Genomic DNA, 18,829 nt, shown 5'->3' on the forward strand with positions numbered 1-18,829 from the left:
AAGGGAGTGTGATGTAGATGAGGATAGCGATGTACAGACCAACAGGATTACAAGATAGATAGGACATGAAGGGAACTGAAATCAAATAAATCTAGAAAAATCTTAGTGGGAAATCATAGATGGCCCAGGGATGGAACCTGGCTTCCCTTATTACTCTTATGTGTGAATTTCACATGTTGTGTAAAGTTTTGCATGAGGTGAGACCTAACCATCGCCTACCAAACCAACATTTGGTGTGATTGCTATTATGTGTTTTTTTTTTAATATTCTATTACAGTATACAGTGAAACCTCTCTTTGTGGGGAGCAAATAGAAAAGTATTAAGTCACGGGAAAGTGCAAATCAAAAGTGAATTGTAATTGGTGGGAAATGAAAGCAACATTATAACTGGTCCATTATGTTATTTGATCTCCTCACAAGTGTCTGACCACTGAATCTGAAATAAATGAATAAAGAAAAATTAACATCCAACAGTATGTTATTAACTGCCATTGCCACAGGAATCATAAATGTTCTTTGAAAAAATAAGCTATGCCTGTTCTTTTATGGCATCATTTTCATAAATTAAGATTATTATAACATTAGTAATGAAAAGGAAATGCTGGTACATGCAAAGAAAGTGAACACATAACATAATAATGAAACCCGCAATACTTGATAAATATTTAAATATAGCTATCAGCCTAATTATGCAAATCTGTGCACTGAGCTGTGCTCAGTGCACAGATGTGTGTGTATGAATAGCTCTGAAATGGTTTTTGACCGTACCAGTCACAAACCGTTTCAGAGCTATTCTGCCATTTGATGCTTTGAAGTCTTTTAATGCCTAGTCTTGCTGAATCACATTGTGACAAAATTCCACTAATTGATATCCTTAACCCTAAAACGGTCACGCTCTTTTTTTCACCCTATTCTGGTAACTTCGTTTCAAAATTTGTATCTCATAGCCATTATGACTGTGAGAGTTCTTTGGGGCTCATTTTTTCTTTTTCCAAACGCAGAATCACGTGATGCAAAGATTTTTTTTTCAAAGTTTATCGGATGAGAGAAAATTTATTTTATATAGTGATATAGTCTACCACTCTGAGGTGTTTTTTTCACCCCCAGTTACCATTCTAGGGTTAAAGCTCTGGAAGATTCACTCCAACTTAGCATCCTAATTAAATTTTTCCTGGCATCCGCTAAATTTTTCGTGTGATTGTAACTTAATATGAAATTTTCCCATTTGAAAACAATTTGATACACAACTATGACAATGTTTGACGTACTTATTTTGCATTCCAATGATAGTGATGTATTGCACTTCCATCATTCAAAGAAATTTGGATTAGAGGAAGTCAAATAATCCAAAATTTCATATTTAACTTATCCAAATGACTACTGTCATGTTTGTTATTTTCTCTTTTTAAATTGTGCCACCTTGCCAGTTATTGTGAATTGTTGGATATTTCAAAATTTGAATGCATAAATAGTGGGATATGATAAAGTTAAAGGGATGCAAAAATTCAACGTACCCATAGAGAATGTTTTAAACCACAGAAAGTAGTAAATGATAGGGTCTAAAAGCGAGGTTTCACTGTATCTCTGTCTTTAATGTTTCAATGCTACTAATATGCCCTGCATTCACCCTTTTTGGCTTCTTTGAATTTCTCTCCAGCCCTACGCTTCCTGTAAATCAAGGTTTTGCTGTGCATTGGGGGAACAGTGGATGCTGCCATCATTTCATCTCAAATGTCAGATACATTAGATCAGGTCTTACAGTTTCCTTTTAACTCTTAATTTCAAGTAATCATTAATTATATTCAAACAACAGACCTGTGACTAAAGAAAGATCACAAAAGTTAATAGAACATAGTAGACAATGATACCTGATGTATTTTTTCTTTACTATTCGTTTTATCGTTAATGAAAAATATTGCTAAACACCCAATACTACCTTGATCAAAAAGTTCCCGGAATTTATTCAGAAAATTAAAAATACAAGTTTATTCATCTAAATCTATATTGTCCCCTTCAAAGTAATCCCCATCGACTGCAACACACTTATGCCAGCGCTTGATCCAATCCTCGAAACATTTTTTATATTCGGTTTTCGGTATGTCCATCAGTGCTTCCTGCGATTTTTCCATTACTTCCTCTCGGCTGCTAAAACGCGTTCCCCGTAATGGTTTTTTAACTCGATTGAACAGAAAGAAGTCACAGGGAGCCAAATCAGGTGAATTCGGTGGCTGTTGGATGGTATTTGTTGCATTTTTCGTCAAAAAATTACGAATAATGATAGCACTGTGCGACGGTGCGTTATCATGGTGCAAAATCCACGAGTTTTCTGCCCACATTTCTGGTCTCTTTCGGCGAATTGCTTCACGCAAACGTCTCATAACGCCCAAATAATACTCTTTGTTTACTGTCTGGCCTTCTGGCAAAAATTCATGATGCACTACACCGTTGTAATCCATGAAAACCGTCAGCATTGCCTTCTTTCTTGACTGAAAACGACGTGGTTTTTTTGGTCTCGGCTCATTTGGTGAACGCCATTCACTTGCCTGATGTCTGGATTGCGTGTCGTACTCATAAACCCACGTCTCGTCTCCAGTAATGATCCTTTTGATGAATGTGGGATCGGATTCAGCCTCGCAAATCATGTCTTTTGCGACGTCAACACGGTCTCTTTTTTGCATGAAATTGAGGTCTTTTGGCACCAACTTTGCTGCTACACGACGGAAACCCAAATCATTAACCACAATGTCTTGGGCGGATCCATAGGCAATGTTCAAGTCCTCCGCTATTTCTCTGATGGTTAATTTGCGGTTATTGACCAACATTTCTTTTACTTTATCAATTTTTTCACCGACTTTCGATGTCGATGGTCTGCCACTGCGTTCATCATCTTCGATTGACTCACGACCACTTCTGAACCGCTCGCGCCACTGGTAAACGACCGTTTTTTTTTAGAGAATCGTTGCCGAAACACTTTTCCAACATTTCCAACGTCCGTGCGCCACTAAATCCGTTTTTTACGCAAAATTTAATACAAGTTCGTTGTTGCAAATTTAAATCCATTTCTGCAATTGTAAAAAATCGCCAACACACACACAGATAGATGTACTCTTGGCTACGTAACTTTTGCAAATGTCAAGTTATGACACTAAGATTTAAAGGGAATATCAACAACAGATGTACCAATTTAACCAAAAAACAGAACTCAAATCAGAACGATGGGAGTGCCACACTGTGGTTATTCCGGGAACTTTTTGATCAAGGTAGTATTTCATTCAATTTATAGCCCTGAATGATGATGCTTTGATTGTGCTTTCTAATTAACTGGCCATTCATGTATCTGGCCCAAAGGCCTTGCAGTTGCCGGACGAGGAGTGGACTCGACCCTAATCAGAATGTCTGTTATGTTTAGATGATGTTTAACTGTGCCTTTTCAGCCAATCCTGTCATAGTGTTGACGAGCTGTGAAAGTTCATAACTCTGGCAGGGTGGAGAAGAACCTAGTGTAGTCTCGCTGATTGCTGCCCCCCCCCTCCACTTCCTTTTTTTGTTCTCTTCTTGCCCCATGAGCAGCTCGAGCAGCCGGAGTTCGAGTCGCTCAAGCTACAGCTCTTTCAGCAGCCGCTCGCGGTCCCCTCGCCCCACCGTGCCACCTCCCTCCTCTGGGACAATTGGGGCGAGACAGCAGCGCCATGCCCATCGGCATCCGCCTCCCCCTGAGCAGCAGGCAGCAAGTGCCAATCACCACCATCACCACCACCACCACCAGCAACCACCGCAGCCACAGGTGGTGCCATCATCAGGGGTGGTGCCGTCATCGTCATCTCAGGGTGGGTCGATGGGGCGCCCACACCACCACCATCACCACCACCGATCATCAGGGGCAATGGCGCAGCGGGCCTCGCCACCCCCAGCACCGAGGACACCCCCGCTGCCTCCACAAGCACCAGCACCTCATCCAGGTGCGGGAGGGCCCTCTGCCAAGTCACGTTCACGGTCTCCGCTGAGCAGGGCTCACCGGAGGAGGGTGAGCACCACAGCCCTGGGTGGTGCAGGGTTACTGCAGCAACCAGGTGGTGTGGGGACCATGGCAGGGGGCATGGTTGGAAGGGGAGGGCAGCAGGCACCTCCGACCCAGCCGCCTCTCCCACCCTCGTCCCCGCGGATGCCAGTGAGCGCGGTGACAGCTGGCAGGAAAGTTGGCAGGACTGCTGGTTCGTGTGGTCATTCCTTCCTTCCTTAGTGAATGTTGGTTCTTCTGTGTCTTTGCATAGCGTACCACAAGTTTTTCTTTCCTTCTTTATTATTTTTGTGATTTTGTTTGGCTCACATTGCTTTCTTCTTTTCCTCCTGCTTTGCAAGCTCTCCCAATCCAAGATAACCATTAAGCTATCAGTCCTCTAATGCCTACTCTTGACGTACCTCACCACCTACCCCTGTATTTTCTCCAGCTTCTCAACGTGACCTTCCTCATGTAGATCCTACACCAATACTGTGAGTTCAAGCTTTGTACACACCAGTGGGTACATTTGTTTTCTCATAACAAAGAAAGCTCACCAAGTGAGCTTCTTCTGAGGACTTAGCTTCTTTTTTATGAGAAAACGAAATTTGCACTTATCCATAATTTTATTAGTAATGTGCTACGTGTTTTGGTTCACAGAACCATCATCAGGTTCAAGTTCATTACTGATAAACTGGTGGAAAAGTGTAAATTTGTTTTCTCAAAATGACAAACTTCCACTACCCCTTGCCTGAATCTTTCGGATGTCTTTCTCCTTTGTGGTTTTTCCGCTTCCTTTCCAATTTCTTATCACCCAGTGCAACTTTTTTAAAAGTGCCCCTTGTTATGTGTTCTACCTGAAGTCCCTTCCCAAGATCAAAGGTCAAGTACACGTAGATATTTAAAATTATTATTACTTTTAACTGTGACTCTCAAAAATGTATAAGACGTATTATATTTCTGTTTTTCATCTTAAGGTAAGTAATGTGCATGCTCTTGCTTATATTTATGGCCATATTGTTATTGTTTGACCCACACAGGGAGTTTATGCCCCCCTCCCTCCTTCCCCAGTGTCAACCTGACAGTTTCCAAAGACTTTTAAGTTTGACAGAAAAATATCATGTTTACATAATACTTATTACAACTGAGCCAAGATTCTTTACCCACTTAAATGTTAGGTTGGCATACATCCATCATAGTCTCAAGTTCTCTGATTTTGTTGAAGGCAATTTTAAACTCTTGCCTTCAAGTTTCTTTTCATTTGCATGCAAATCAGTGTAATCCTTTGGAGGGCCACCGTGCCTTGCCGTTGGGGGAGTTCTTTCCGCAATGTCCTGACCCCACCTGAGCATTTGCTTACATCCTGACCCCTCCACTCTGGTTGCTGCGAGCCTTATGATCCAACCCCTGTTTCTGCTCTCCATAGCTCTGGTGTCACGTTTCTCACAACTGGAGTAATACTTAGCATATAATATAGCTTAATGATTTCTGTGTATGCCTCCCCACCCCCATCATTTCCATCTCTGTGGGAAATTCATATCACATGTTGTCCACTAGTATTTTTAAATGGGCAAGTGATCCCTTTCTATTAAGACGTAGACAAGTCTCTATCAAAATCAGAGCTGTTAAATCCACAGTTTGGATCAACAAATTGCAAACCTTGTTTTTGCACACAATCTAAGGACTCATGGATTTATTTGAACCCTATTTTTTCCCTGTGGATGATTACACTGATTGCTGTGCTATTTCGTAGGCCATATCTAAATAATATTTTATCGATCATGTAGCCTCTCCCTAGTTCTTGCCTCCCAAATGCTCATCCTGCTCTAAGCTGTAAACTGCAAGATATTCAAACAAATGCATTTTCCTGCAGACAGTCGCAGTCTCCAGTTCAGGTTGCTGTAAATAGGATCTCAGAAAGATGCAATTTCTTAAAATTTAACTTCAACTGCATTAATTCCATACCACTGCACCATATGCCCTTAGTTAAGGATCATGGCATGTTGATAAATGATAGACTAAATTTCTCTGGCCATATCCAGACAGTTCAAATTAGAGTCATGTTTCCCGTAAGTCTGCTAAACCAATTCACTCAAATTAGCAATCTAAAATCATATTTTTCAACAGCTTTTTTCCAATTAATTTGTATTGCTCTGCCATTTTATTGATGTCAGTACCGTCTCACCTTAAAACTCTTGATCAATGTATAAGGATGGATGCTAAAAGGCTCCAGAAAAAACTTCAATCTGGAGTTTTGTATGATGTGGAAAATTGTTCATTGAAGCAAGATGATAGGTTAGGATTGGAGGCTTTTGAAATGTGGCTGTAGAGAAGGTGAAGTATACTGAAAGGAAAACAGATGAGGAAGTGCTGGGTTGGGTGGACAAGGAGAGGGAATTATTTGGAGAAATCCAAAAGAGGCAAGAAAGATGGATGCAGAGCATATTGATAGGAAATGCGATGTTGAAGACTCTAATAGAGAGGAGTACGTTATGCAAGCAAGGAAGGGGAAGGAATAGAATAAGCAAGTTGGACAGGATGGAGGAAGTATGTGGAATATTGAAAGGGTCTGTTAGAGTGTCAGGTTGTTTTGTTAGAAGTGGCAAAGAAATCAATTCCCTGTCTGTCTGAGGGGAAAGAAAATATGGGGAATTGAAGAGAGACTGATATCAGGCTTTGTTTTGTTAGGAGAGGCCAGTGAATGTATTGTTATACCATTGTCTAGGATGTGTAGCATACCTTAACCAGTAGAATACCATTAATAATAATAATAATAATAATATATGACTTTGCATGTGTAGTAAATGCGAGATGTGTGACTGATTTCGATGGATTCTTGTGGCATGCTTGTTGAATAGGGTAATTCTCTTGCAGCGCTGTCCCCACCTGGGAGCAGCCATGTTGAGCGCAAGGTGAGCGCAATGGTGATGGGGGCCCCGGGTGGCTACAATTTGCCTCCGCCCTCGGCTGCCATGCTGACGGCCAGCATAAGAGGTAGCCAGGGGGCGATGGTGCGGGAGCCATCTCCCCAGCTGGTGAGGAAGGCTCTCCATGCCACGGCATCCATCCCAATGCCACAGCCCTCTCCTAGGATCATGGGGTGAGCATAATCTCCAGGACACCTGGCCTCTTTTCTAGTCCATAGAATAACATAACTTGGTCACCCTTGTGTCTCTCCTCTCCTGTTAAACAAGGCACTTTTGCTGCATTTGAAGTGTATGGGAAGAGTGTAAAGTCCCATTTGAGGTAACCTGCCCAGGGACCTGACGCAACAGAGTATGAGTTTCTAAGGGTGAATGGAAATTATTAGAGGTCATGTGCCATGTCTGCTTGTTGGTCGGTGTGACTCCAATTTTGGAAAGCCGTCCTTTGAGGATGATGTTCACTTTGCGGGAGCACAGGTTAGCAGGTATAAACAAAAGTTGTGTATTCAAGTGGAGGCGATGAAAGCAATCTTCCCCCTTACTCACTCATTCTTCTATTTCTTCTTTCCCCTTTCATATCGCTATTTGTGCATGTCTCCCCTCCAAGTAAGGTATTGCCTCTGCTATTATTAACGTAAGCAGCTAACTCATTTTAGTGTTCACAAAAGAATCTCATTGTTATGTATCTAGGTATCATAAAGTATTAATTGACACCAGGTCAATGCATTCCTGACAAAATCCCTAGATATGTGCATTTGTGAGAATCTTGTAACTTAAAATTTGTACTATTATTTCACCACTAATGATTGGAAGTGTATAAATGATGAGGTGAAAGAAACACTGGCAAGACATCTCACTCCTGATTGTGGCTTCATCATCTCATCATTATGAAGTTCTCCGTCTTTATCATGGCTCTCCAAATCTGTCTCTTTCAAACTTACATTTCTCTCCCGTCATCCTTTTACCTCTCCCACTCTTCCCTTTTCTTCCCCCTCCTCTCCCCTCCTTCCTTCCAACACTCCCTCCTCTGAAGTGCCTTTAGTTTGCCATCATGTCTTAGAAATTAGCCAACCACCATCCTTCAATTACCTCTGGCAGCCTTTTCTCCCGCACATAGCAAAGCACCTTCCTCACTCCATTTTTCAGTCAACTGTCTTCCCTCCATTCATCTCCATGCCCACATTTCAAATGCCTCAATTAGTTTTTTCCCTACTGGTGCTCCCAAAATCCTTGTCTTCCCTTTGTAGAAGAACATGCTCCAAGCATGACAATTGAGCTATCTCTTATGAAGATCCACATCCATTTTGCTGGTAAACAATGTTTTAATCCTTATGAATGCCTTTGGTGCTATTCACATTCTTTCCCTAGCACACTTCTTACATTTCTGGCTATTTTTCACCACACTTGCAAGTATAGAAGCAGCTTGATATGAAAAGAGTTCAAGGCCCCCCACTAAATTGCTTTGCCTTCCGCCTTGACTACAAGGTGATTCAATACTCAATCATGAGCTAATTCCTATTTTTTTCAGGATATTTTATTTTTAAGGGTAGGAATTTTGTCATAGATTTAATGATACCAACCATGGAACAATTAATAATAATTTACCTTACATTTTTATGATTGTTCAGAAACTGTAATAGCCATTCATTGCTCTGTTGTAGTAATGTGTTAGAAAGGTTTCTGTGGTCAATCTGAATGGGTAATTTAGATTAATATCATGAACACAGTATATCGTGGCTGTAGGTTGCAGACTGCATCTTTGAAGGGGTTGATAATTTCATCTATTATTGTAAAGACTACAAACTTTTTAACTCTTGTTTTTTTTCATTTTAATTTTTAACCTGTAAATATTTGGTTAAATACTCCTTTCAGGGCGACAGATACTGTATTTCATCTTGGTAGTGACATTTCCAGTGCAATATTATCGATCTACATTTGCTAATGTAACATTAATAAAAGTAGACAGAAAACTAAAAACAAAACTAATTTTTATGATGCTTATGAGCCAATAAGTTAATGTGAAAATAAAAATACAGGCTGCCAGGAATGGTTAATAATATTTGTGCTTACCCACAAAATAAAGATTCATTATAATGATTTCCTTGTTAATGATGATGCTGAATCACTCTTTATGTCAAAGGACCGTTTTGGGCACCACGTGCAAGGCCTTGCCATTACGGTTATATTTCAAGTAAATAATAAGACTTATAAATTGCACCTTAGACTTAACTATTAATGCATAGATTGTTATGAAATGTCGCTCTCATTGTGTCAAGCTGCCACTGTATTTGAAATTCTCTCTCTTATGAAACTCTTCTATTATTCCTTCTTGGTATATCTCAAGGTGATAAGCTGCAACCCAGCCTAACCCCACCCTCTCATTCCTCCACCACTGCATCTCTCTGAACCTCATTGAGGCTCATCGATAGGCTTCTCCCCATTCAGTCCATTCTTCCCTCTATCAGAGTCTCTCCATTGTCTTCATACAGTCCCCACTCTATCTGTACCTTTTCAAAGGTCTGCAGGGCACCAAAACATGGCAATCGAACCTGTGCTTCCATTAGTCCCTAATCTGGATTCTTTGGGAATGTGGCGTCCTTGGCTTCTCTCCCAGTAAACATGGGTGTGAGTTCCGTCTTTGTTTTCATCTTGAAAAGCAGGACAACGAGGGCACCACAGGCAGCCGTGGCTGTGGCGGCAGCCGCTGCCAAGTCGGCCACCGAGTCCACGTCCAGGCACCACCGAAGGCGTCGTGATTTGCATGGCCGCCGACGGCGCTCATCTGCCTCCCGCCGCTCGCGTTCCTCTTCGCGCTCATCTCGCTCTGACGATGACCTCTCAGACGATGACAACTCGGCCAGTGGCTCATCCTCCGACTCATCTGACTCAAGCGCCTCCTCCACATCTTCGACCTCGTCCACTTCGTCCACCTCTTCGGATGCCAGCGGCGAAGTTATCAAGAAAGCCACGTCTCCTCAAGGTGCGTTACCCCCTCCTCAAGAGACCCCAGCCTCTTGTGCGCACATTTCATGGATCCATCGGGTGCACACGCCCAACCATGGTGATTCACCCAAAGAGAAATGTCAAAACTGTGAATCAGCCACGAATTTGCTTTTCAAGCATTTATTTTTTTTTAAATAAGCAGTGATATCAGTTGTATTTCTTATTAAGGAAACAGTGAGAATCTAGAGGCCCCAGTGACGGCAGGGTAACATCCTCGCCTGTCAATCCAGAGGTTGTGGGTTCGATTCCCGCCTGGTTGGATTTTCCTTGACCAAGGGCCTTGGGTATTAGTAATTGTAGGTGGTAGTAAGTAGTAGTAAGTAGGTAAGTAAGTAGTAAGGGTAGGGTGGAAGGGGGGACTAGACAATTTCTCAATCTCACCCTAATAAAATGAAGAAATACAAAAAATAAAGTAAAATTGTGCATAAAGTGAACTGTTTCGATATTTTATTTTTACGTTTCTATTACATATTGCTAACCTTATATTTACTAAACATTGATTGCTTAATATTTCTTGCCCCTGATTACAATTGAAATGGCTCTGATTAAATGATAAATATCTATGTTTGAAATATTTATTAGGAAAGCAGTGACTTACTGGAATGTAAATGACTTGGTTACCTGGTGAATAATTCCATTGCATTATTGAATCCTTATGATAAAGCCATTATAATTTCATTAAAATTTTCAGATAACTCATATAAACACCTTGGAGTTTGATTTTATGCCATGAAAACCGTGAATATTCATGAATTTGTAGTCATTTGAAGGGGGTGACCACCGTTGTAGCATGAAGAAGTGGTTGCCAGCAAATCATTACTAAAATGTCAATAAAACCTTGCAGCTTTCAATTCTACCTCTCCCCTCTGGAATAGAGAAGCAGAATACAGTAGTCACACTGAAAAGACAGAAATTAGCGCAAGTGGATTCCTTCACCGAACTCGGAAGTACCATCACATGGGACGGAAGGACACAGCCATCAAGCGAAGAATAGCTCAAGCTAAGAGAGCATTTATAATGAAAAGAAAACTGCTGTGTTCAAAGAAGATAGAACTAAGGATTAGGAAACAATATGTGATAACATTTGTATGGAGCGTGCCACTCTATGGATCAGAAGCATGGACCATACCAGAAAAGGATAGCAGTCTTCGAAACCTGGTGGTGGAGGAGAATGCTTAAGTTCAAATGGATGGGTAAAATAAGAAATGAAGAAGAATAGATGAAGAACGGACCTTATGGAACCACATAGAGAAAAGAAGAACCAGATGGATTGATTGGCCACACCCTGAGGCACAATGGATTCGTGAAGAATATAATAGAAGGAAAAATAGAGGGAAAAGTCCCAAGAGGAAGGGCAAGGGAGAAATGCATGGGACAAATAAAGAAGAAAGTACAATGTAAAATATACCAGGAAGTAAGCCAATTAGCATCAGATAGGGTAGGATGTGGAGGGCTGCAGTCAACCAATCATAGGATTGAACAGCCAATGATAATGAATGTGTTAATGTGTTTTGATATGATGATGGTGCAAAAAGAGGTTTTGCTGTTCTTTAATCATTATTTCCTCTCTCCACTATTTACAGTGAGACCTAAGCGATTTATGATAGACGACCGAGCAGCTCTGGCCAACAGCATGAAAGTCAAAGCTATGGATGCACTCAAAGTAAGTGTCCAAAATCTAATCTGTGGCTCAGCAAAGTAGATTGAGTCGGAGTGTGTGGTGCGGGGGCGAGTGGTGTGTTCCAATATGAGAAATGTTGGGGGAAAGGGAGGTCATCCTTGATCCACTTCTGTATGGCCCAAGTGAAAGCATTCATTCTTTCTGTTCAATCATCAGAATTTTTAAAATATCCATTTGTTCATCATAAATTTTATTTAAAATATTCCAAAAACTGTGGGAGGTGCCGCAACAGTAACTTTTAACTGGGTCATCTGCTAACTGTGCGATATCTAACTGATAACTAACTGGGTCATCTGCTAACCGTGCGTGCATGCAACAATTTCTAAGCGTAAAAATTGTTCTGGAAAAATGGTTTTTACACTCTTATATTGTTGCTTTATATAAAAGATTTGAAGGAACTTGAATGCATATTAAAACTTTGTGGACAGTATGTTTTTGATTTTGGCAACACCCATTTGTGGATTAAATTTGTTGCCATTTATGCCCCTTATCACCATGGATATTTTAACTTTCCCATTACTCTTTCAGCCATACTTTTGAAGAAGTCCCATTTCTCGAAAAAGATGGAAATTTATAAATTGCACCTTCCGCTTCATCCTGAACTCGTACTTAATATATGATGACCCTTATATTCATAGATGCATTCAGTTGGGTTTGCAAAAGACAAAACATATAATACTTATTAAAGGGTTCTGTATTAGTTTATATGTATAAGTAAAATATATCGATTTGAAATATTTTGGCTATTGCTTGTGCCAATATTTTATGCATCCTGTTGCCCATGTTGATATTTTTATAATCTTAACGTTTACCACACTGTAATAGTTTCAAATTATGTAACCAATCTTAATATGTTCATCACAAATGTTTGGAAGTACTTTTCCTGTGTTTTTTGTTCATAGTTCTGTGAGGTAAAATTTAAGTATTTGGCTGGGAGAGGGAACAGTATTACCTATTCCATGAACTTCTTCATTCTCTTATCCTAGAATAATAGTATTTCAGGGACATGTGAAATTCATTAATCTCTTCAAATGGTGAAACCACTGCCTTTTCCTTTGGGGAACATTTTTGGTAATAATTTGGATATAATTTGATCACCTACAAATCCTTATATTCAGTCATCATCAATCAGGGTTTCATAAGTTTGGGTGATTGGTTAAGGCATTTGTGTTTTTAATCTGGAAAAAAAAGACTGCATCTCCCCCTTGTAATCATGGATCATGATGGAGTAATGGTGTTTTACAAGTTCTCAGTATTCAACTCATCTAGCATGGAATTTAAGGATATGTTGTGGTCGCGTTAGTTATAGCCTATGGAAAATAAATTGATGTGTTGTAAGAGCCCATAAAAGACCTGTAGCATAAGCCTGTGAACTACTGCTAATGTAAATTATGTCATACAAGCACGTTTTTCTCTTTTGAATTTATCACTATTGGCTACTAAAATGTGTTTAGCTACTTACACTTCCCGCTCCATTCCAGTAATTTAAGGTTTCCTTGGTCACAACTCCTCACCAGCAATATCCCCTTTGTTTGAGCTGTATGGGTTGGTTTGAAATATTTTCATTACTGCATTGCATTTGAATATTTCTGACCTGCTTCCAATTTCTAAAACTAACTCCATTTTTCATTTGATTATGATACTCCAGTGATTTATAGAGCAGAAGTTTATTTTTTGTGATTTATGTAACTACTTCCTTAAAATGCTCCAATTCAGGTGACCACCATCTTGAATCAACTGATCAGCAGATATTTCTTTTCAAAATATAAATATATGTAAAAGAGTCAGTAATTGTTTTGATGAATACATTTTCATTTGCAGTAGTAGGTGCAATAATGGAAGTGCATGTATTTTGATGTATGTATGTGGATGTATATATATGTCCTGGAAGTATTTTTGCTTTGCCTTTCTCCTTAAGCTAAGGCCATTGCCAACTTTTGGTTTGCTGTTATTTTGAAATTTCCCCATTTATCATTGCCCTTGGGCCAAGAAAATTGATGAGCATGTATCTTGTATTTTGTTTCAGCTGTCAGGTCAAAAGCAGCAGATCAAGTTGACCCTCAAGGCCCCTGGATCTAACCTTGTGTCTGGGAAGAGACCAATGCTGGATATGCCAGAACCTCTGGTCATGCGGAACCGGGGTAAGTAAATCAATTGGCCCTGTGCCAATGCCCTACTCTGTGCACTGCAAGGGGAATCGCCAAACAGTAGGCAAACAACACCAAGGAGCACTGAACTTGAGTGACCAAGTTAATGTACTGGGCCGTGCATTTACAGCAGTTCACATTTGGATGTTTGTGTTTTTGTTTTCAGATCAACAATATGCAGTTTTTCATTATGGAAGCAAAGTGCAACCAAATTTAAATGATCCAATACTTTAAATAAGGTTAAACTCAATTTTATATCAACTGAATTTATATTTTTTCATGATATGATAATTTTTTTGCATTATTGTAATTTTACTTAATGTAGCCATTGACGTTGAGCATAAATACTTTTTATAATGTTTTCCAAACGAGATGTTGGTGCATTATTCTAGTAGCTATTCATCAAGTTAGTGATCATCAACAGAGTTTACAAAGAAAACCGGATGGAATATATTTTATCGGGTAAGGAATGCTAAGTTACCTTTTGGTGACATTTTTGACATCACTGCTACTGTGAGCCCTTGTGCAGATGCTGCTTGGCAACCCATTTTCCTGTTTGTATGCCCATTCCTTCAGATCCATCTCCCAGCCCGGTTACAGTTACAAACTGATAACACAAATGTGGGACTGCCTTTGTTCTATCTTTTTGGTACTCACGGTTAACAAATCACTAGAGGGGTTTAAATATGTTCTTACTGTGAAAATAGTAGATTCTGAAATATAGTAGAACAGATTTGTGTCCTTGACTGTAATTTCACATTAAATAGTGTGATGTTGGCAGATGTACCTATACGTCCCTTGCACGGGCTCAAGCATTGTCTTGATGGCATCTAGAATGTCTGTCTGGCATAATTGTTCATCAACAGAAGTGGTATTTGTTTTATTGCTTTGGATGTAAAGAACTGGTGGCTCCCTAAATTGGCCCCAATATGAATCATAGCCCCAATTGAGAGAAAACTAATTTTCCTATCAATTCTGCTCTGCTCACCTCAAATATGAACATCTCTTTTGCAAACTATAATATTCCTGAATTGTGAATGGTTCATTTTGTGAGATCTATATATTTGAGAATGCTTACAAAAAAATATGGCGTAAGAATAATGATTTTGATTTTACTTTTTATATAACAGCTTACTGAAGGCGCTTGATGGAATTATTACAAAGCCAAACTACAAAATCCCTCCTTATGATGCCTAATGGTTTGCAATATCCTATTTTATAGCATGCATGTTTTTAATGAGCCTATTTATTTGTTTCTCCTATGCTTTAGACCGCCCAATGAACTTCCCGCTGATGGCTGGCAAGAAGAGGCCAGCACCCGATTCGCCCTCATCTCCCACGGAGCCACCTCAGCCCCCCTCCAAGGTGAGCACCAAAACCCTTCCACGGGGACTGAATTAAGCCCAGCACCGGCTCCTTCAACAAACAATTCTGTGTGACTGATAGTAATTGGCAGGGCAAGTGGGTGAGGTTGACATTTCTAGGTGTGCCCAGGAGAAGCCCAAAACGTTGTGTGGTATCCTTGTCCCAGCAAAGTTGATAGAACAGACTGATGCTGTCCCAAAGCACATCAAAATAGGTGTATCAAAAAGAGCGATTTTTAAAAATATATCCTCAGTTCTCAGGATTGAAGTTGATTTAAATGTCCTCTGCATGCACAGAGTTTCATCATTGAAAATTAGTGGTCATATGTTAAATGTTGCAATAGAAAGTTTTTGTGTCTGTTGTCCAGTTTGAATAACTTTGGATGCACAATTTCTGTCCAGAAGGTCTCCAGCCATGCAATATTTTGAGAAAAATAGCCAACCTGGAAGAGCAATGGGGCCTTGTTCTGCTTAAAAGCACTTCCCTTGGGATCTCAAACATTTATCCAAGCATCTCTTCCACTTAGAAAAAAAATGGGCCAAGTCCTTTTTCGGAATGATCATCTGCTTCCTTGTCGGATTCTTGCTATATAACTAAAAAATACAGTGCCGCACGGGGATGCTTGTCAATATACGATGCAACAGAGAATTATAGCCTTTATCTCATTTTCTTATCATCAAATGAACCAACCTAGAATAAGAATTAGATTTGTAGAGAAACTGATTAAAGTAATTAGTTTATTATTTATGATACATTCCTAATTCTTTTTTTTACTATGAAACTGTCAAGATACATTTGTTTTTGCCAAATTTTCAAATTGTTGCAAAAATACAACACAGCATTATTATCAGATAAATCATAGTACGCATAACAACTGCCCTATTGGGGCAGTTGTTATGCGTACTATGATTTATCTGATAATAAGACTGCCCTCTTAATGTACAATGCAACAGATTTCCATGCTTTCAGCATTTCTCTTATTGTGCTAGTTGATAGTTGTTTTCTGTTACCTCCTCTTCTTCCTCAGACAAAATCTCCTCCACACTCTATTCCTGTGAAACACAATGCAACTCCATAAGTTCTTCAAGAGTCGAGATTTGCCTTGTTCTTGGGGATAGTACAAATCATTGATGTCGACCAATTGTATGTGCATGATAGATCAACCGTGCTGACCCATTGTTCTCCCTTTTGAATGATTTCACTTTTAATTTCTATGTTTGTTTTCATTCTCTTTTGACTGTCTTCTTACAGATTTTTCAGTGGGAATATATATTTAAAACCATTCATAGAATTTTATTAAACTGCTTGAAAAGTCACAAAAATACGCCCAAACTTTTGGTTAGTGTGTATTTTTGGACAAATTTAATAATAGCGGCACTATGATGCTAGTGGAACTCGAGTCAAACACAGACATAAACAGCTGGTACAATCACTCTGGGCATCCTCCTCTCCTCGTTATTCCATTATGCATAATGTCGCTTGCTAACTGAGTCATTCTTGGGCCATATATATTTGCTTGTGCAAATCTGAGGTGCTCGTTTAGGGAGTTTCCATTGTGTTACTATTTTCATTAATTCTATCGCCCTTACACCCACTAGAGGATTTTCATACAGAGATTACCACTGCCATGTTGGTAGTCATCAAATTGGTTCTCTTCTGAAAATTTGCTTTTCTTACAGTTGACCATAGGGGGTGTGCCGAAGGCGAGTGTCAAGAAGGCTCCCTCTCGTCGGGAGGAGCTCCTCAAGCAGCTAAAGGCCGTGGAGGATGCCATAGCACGGAAGAGGTCAAAGATCACATTCCCAGGGACATCATAAGGAGGAAGAAAGGATGGTGGGGATAATTTGCATTCTCACATGGAGCTCATCTTGCGGAACTCTTATATGAAATTTGTGTTTGCGTAGGAGTAGCAAGTTGGTTTGTGGGCTCACAAAAAGTTTGAATAAAAAAATATATTGAAATGATTGTGTGGTTGGAGGAAATGATAACGATGCTTGTTTGTTGCATTTTGACTGTGAGGAATATTTCCTGATGTCTGAAGTAGAAATTATTCCAGATCCATGATTTGATGAGTGGAGGTTGTGCAGTTTAAACATTAAACTAAAGTTAACTTGGCATTGCTCTCATCTAGCTATAGACTGAATACAACGCCATGTTGGTCTTTAATTAGTTAGTGTGCTCAACTGAAGACAAGAAACTACTTGATGTATGTTTGTCCTCACCTGTTATCACAACAGTTCCTTTCTCTGATGAACAGCTTGGATAAAAATATCATTGTCATTGAAGTCAAAGCCTTTTTGATTCAATTTTGCATGTGAGTAATTGTTTAAGAAAATCTTTTGCAAAGGAAAAAAATTTATCTGTCATATTCATGGAACTTTTTATCATTTAAAAAAAACACATTTCTCAAGTAGTCTTTGTGAATACAAATTTATATTTTTGAATGTTTGCTGTTAAGGTTTCATGGAGCTTCATGTTAATTTGTCACGTGTTGTAACATCATTGTTTGCATCTCGTGTAATTACTGATGGCACCAGCACTCATTGGTCGATTGTGGTCGCTGATTCCTGACTGGATCTGATTCATTCAACATTGAAATGGCAGTGAACTTGGTGGATATCTGGTAGCAACACTGTCATGACTCATGTTCAATGAGAGAGTGATGTGGGTCCGCATTTCACATTGAATTCTGCTAATGTGACCAGCGAATGTGTGTATGTATGTGTGTGCATGTTTTAGGTTTGTATTGTTTGATTGAGGAAATCCCACTGGCACTGGTGTCTCTGCCAGAATGAAATAAATATGTAACATCTGAATTGGTGGCAATTGGTGATGGTTACTTAACTGATTCCCCCGAATTGTATTTCCACATTTACTTTACTCACACTGGTATGTTGTGAATGCCTTTTCACCAGTACAAATGATTACAGTAGCAGTAAATCCATACTCAGGATTAAGAAATGGGACAAATATTTGTCATTGTTTCTTAATCTATGATAGCCAAAGGAATGACATACTTTTCCATTGGATTTGACTTTTTTAAACAATATATTTCACCATTATATGGTATTGTTGTCTGCAAAGAATATAATGATTGGGCCACGCACAAACATACAGTAAAATCCCTCATTTAAATTTTTTAATAAGGACCTAAGAAAAAAGTGTTAAATGAAGGGAAAATGCAAGTTGTGAGAAAAGGAGAATTTTCATTTTTACTTGTTTAATTACTGAAGTCATTGTCTTAATACATGAGATTCTGAGCTACCTCCCTGTTCGACTAGTGCGAACAGTTGCCCAACTTCTAAATTTTATGAAGAAGATAAAATTTACTTTGAATCAATGTAGTCCAGGGGGTAGAGTGTTGGACTATTGACTGGAGGGTCCCGGGTTCGATTCCCGGGCAATTCTCTGAGCATCTGCAGCTCCACCCGAGCTATGTGATTTTTTGGGTACCAGATCTTCCTGGGAAACCGTAACCTGCGCAGGGAAAGAAACTGGCCCCCCTACTCTAATGTGTGAATTTCACCTGATATCAGGCTTAGTACTGGGTGAACTCTTGCCATTGCCTAACAAACCGACCTTCGGGTTGATTACTATGTTTATGGTTTTTTTTATATGCGATGAAGCTAGTTTCAATACTTTTTATTGTTCAGGAGCCATCACTGCTAAAACTTTAATGTGAAGGCAGTACAAATGATCTCAGTTGTCAGTC

At 39.6% G+C, this 18,829-nt stretch overlaps 1 protein-coding gene across 1 annotated transcript in view; it reads left to right on the forward strand.

Moving 5' to 3' along the window:
- The window catches only part of LOC139693288 (zinc finger CCCH domain-containing protein 18), a 36,529-nt gene extending 18,596 nt beyond the window's left edge, over positions 1-17,933 (forward strand). The window contains exons 10-16 of the mRNA XM_071591401.1: positions 3,571-4,211; positions 6,872-7,097; positions 9,579-9,901; positions 11,508-11,587; positions 13,632-13,746; positions 15,023-15,117; positions 16,797-17,933. Coding sequence (XP_071447502.1) covers positions 3,571-4,211; positions 6,872-7,097; positions 9,579-9,901; positions 11,508-11,587; positions 13,632-13,746; positions 15,023-15,117; positions 16,797-16,934 — 1,618 coding nt within the window. The 3' untranslated portion in view covers positions 16,935-17,933. The remainder of the gene's footprint in view (positions 1-3,570; positions 4,212-6,871; positions 7,098-9,578; positions 9,902-11,507; positions 11,588-13,631; positions 13,747-15,022; positions 15,118-16,796) is intronic.
- The last annotated feature ends 896 nt before the right edge of the window (positions 17,934-18,829 follow it).

The sequence above is a fragment of the Hetaerina americana genome, unplaced genomic scaffold, assembly GCF_022747635.1.
Source record: "Hetaerina americana unplaced genomic scaffold, ioHetAmer1.1.p SCAF_46, whole genome shotgun sequence".
NCBI classification, from domain to species: domain Eukaryota; kingdom Metazoa; phylum Arthropoda; class Insecta; order Odonata; family Calopterygidae; genus Hetaerina; species Hetaerina americana.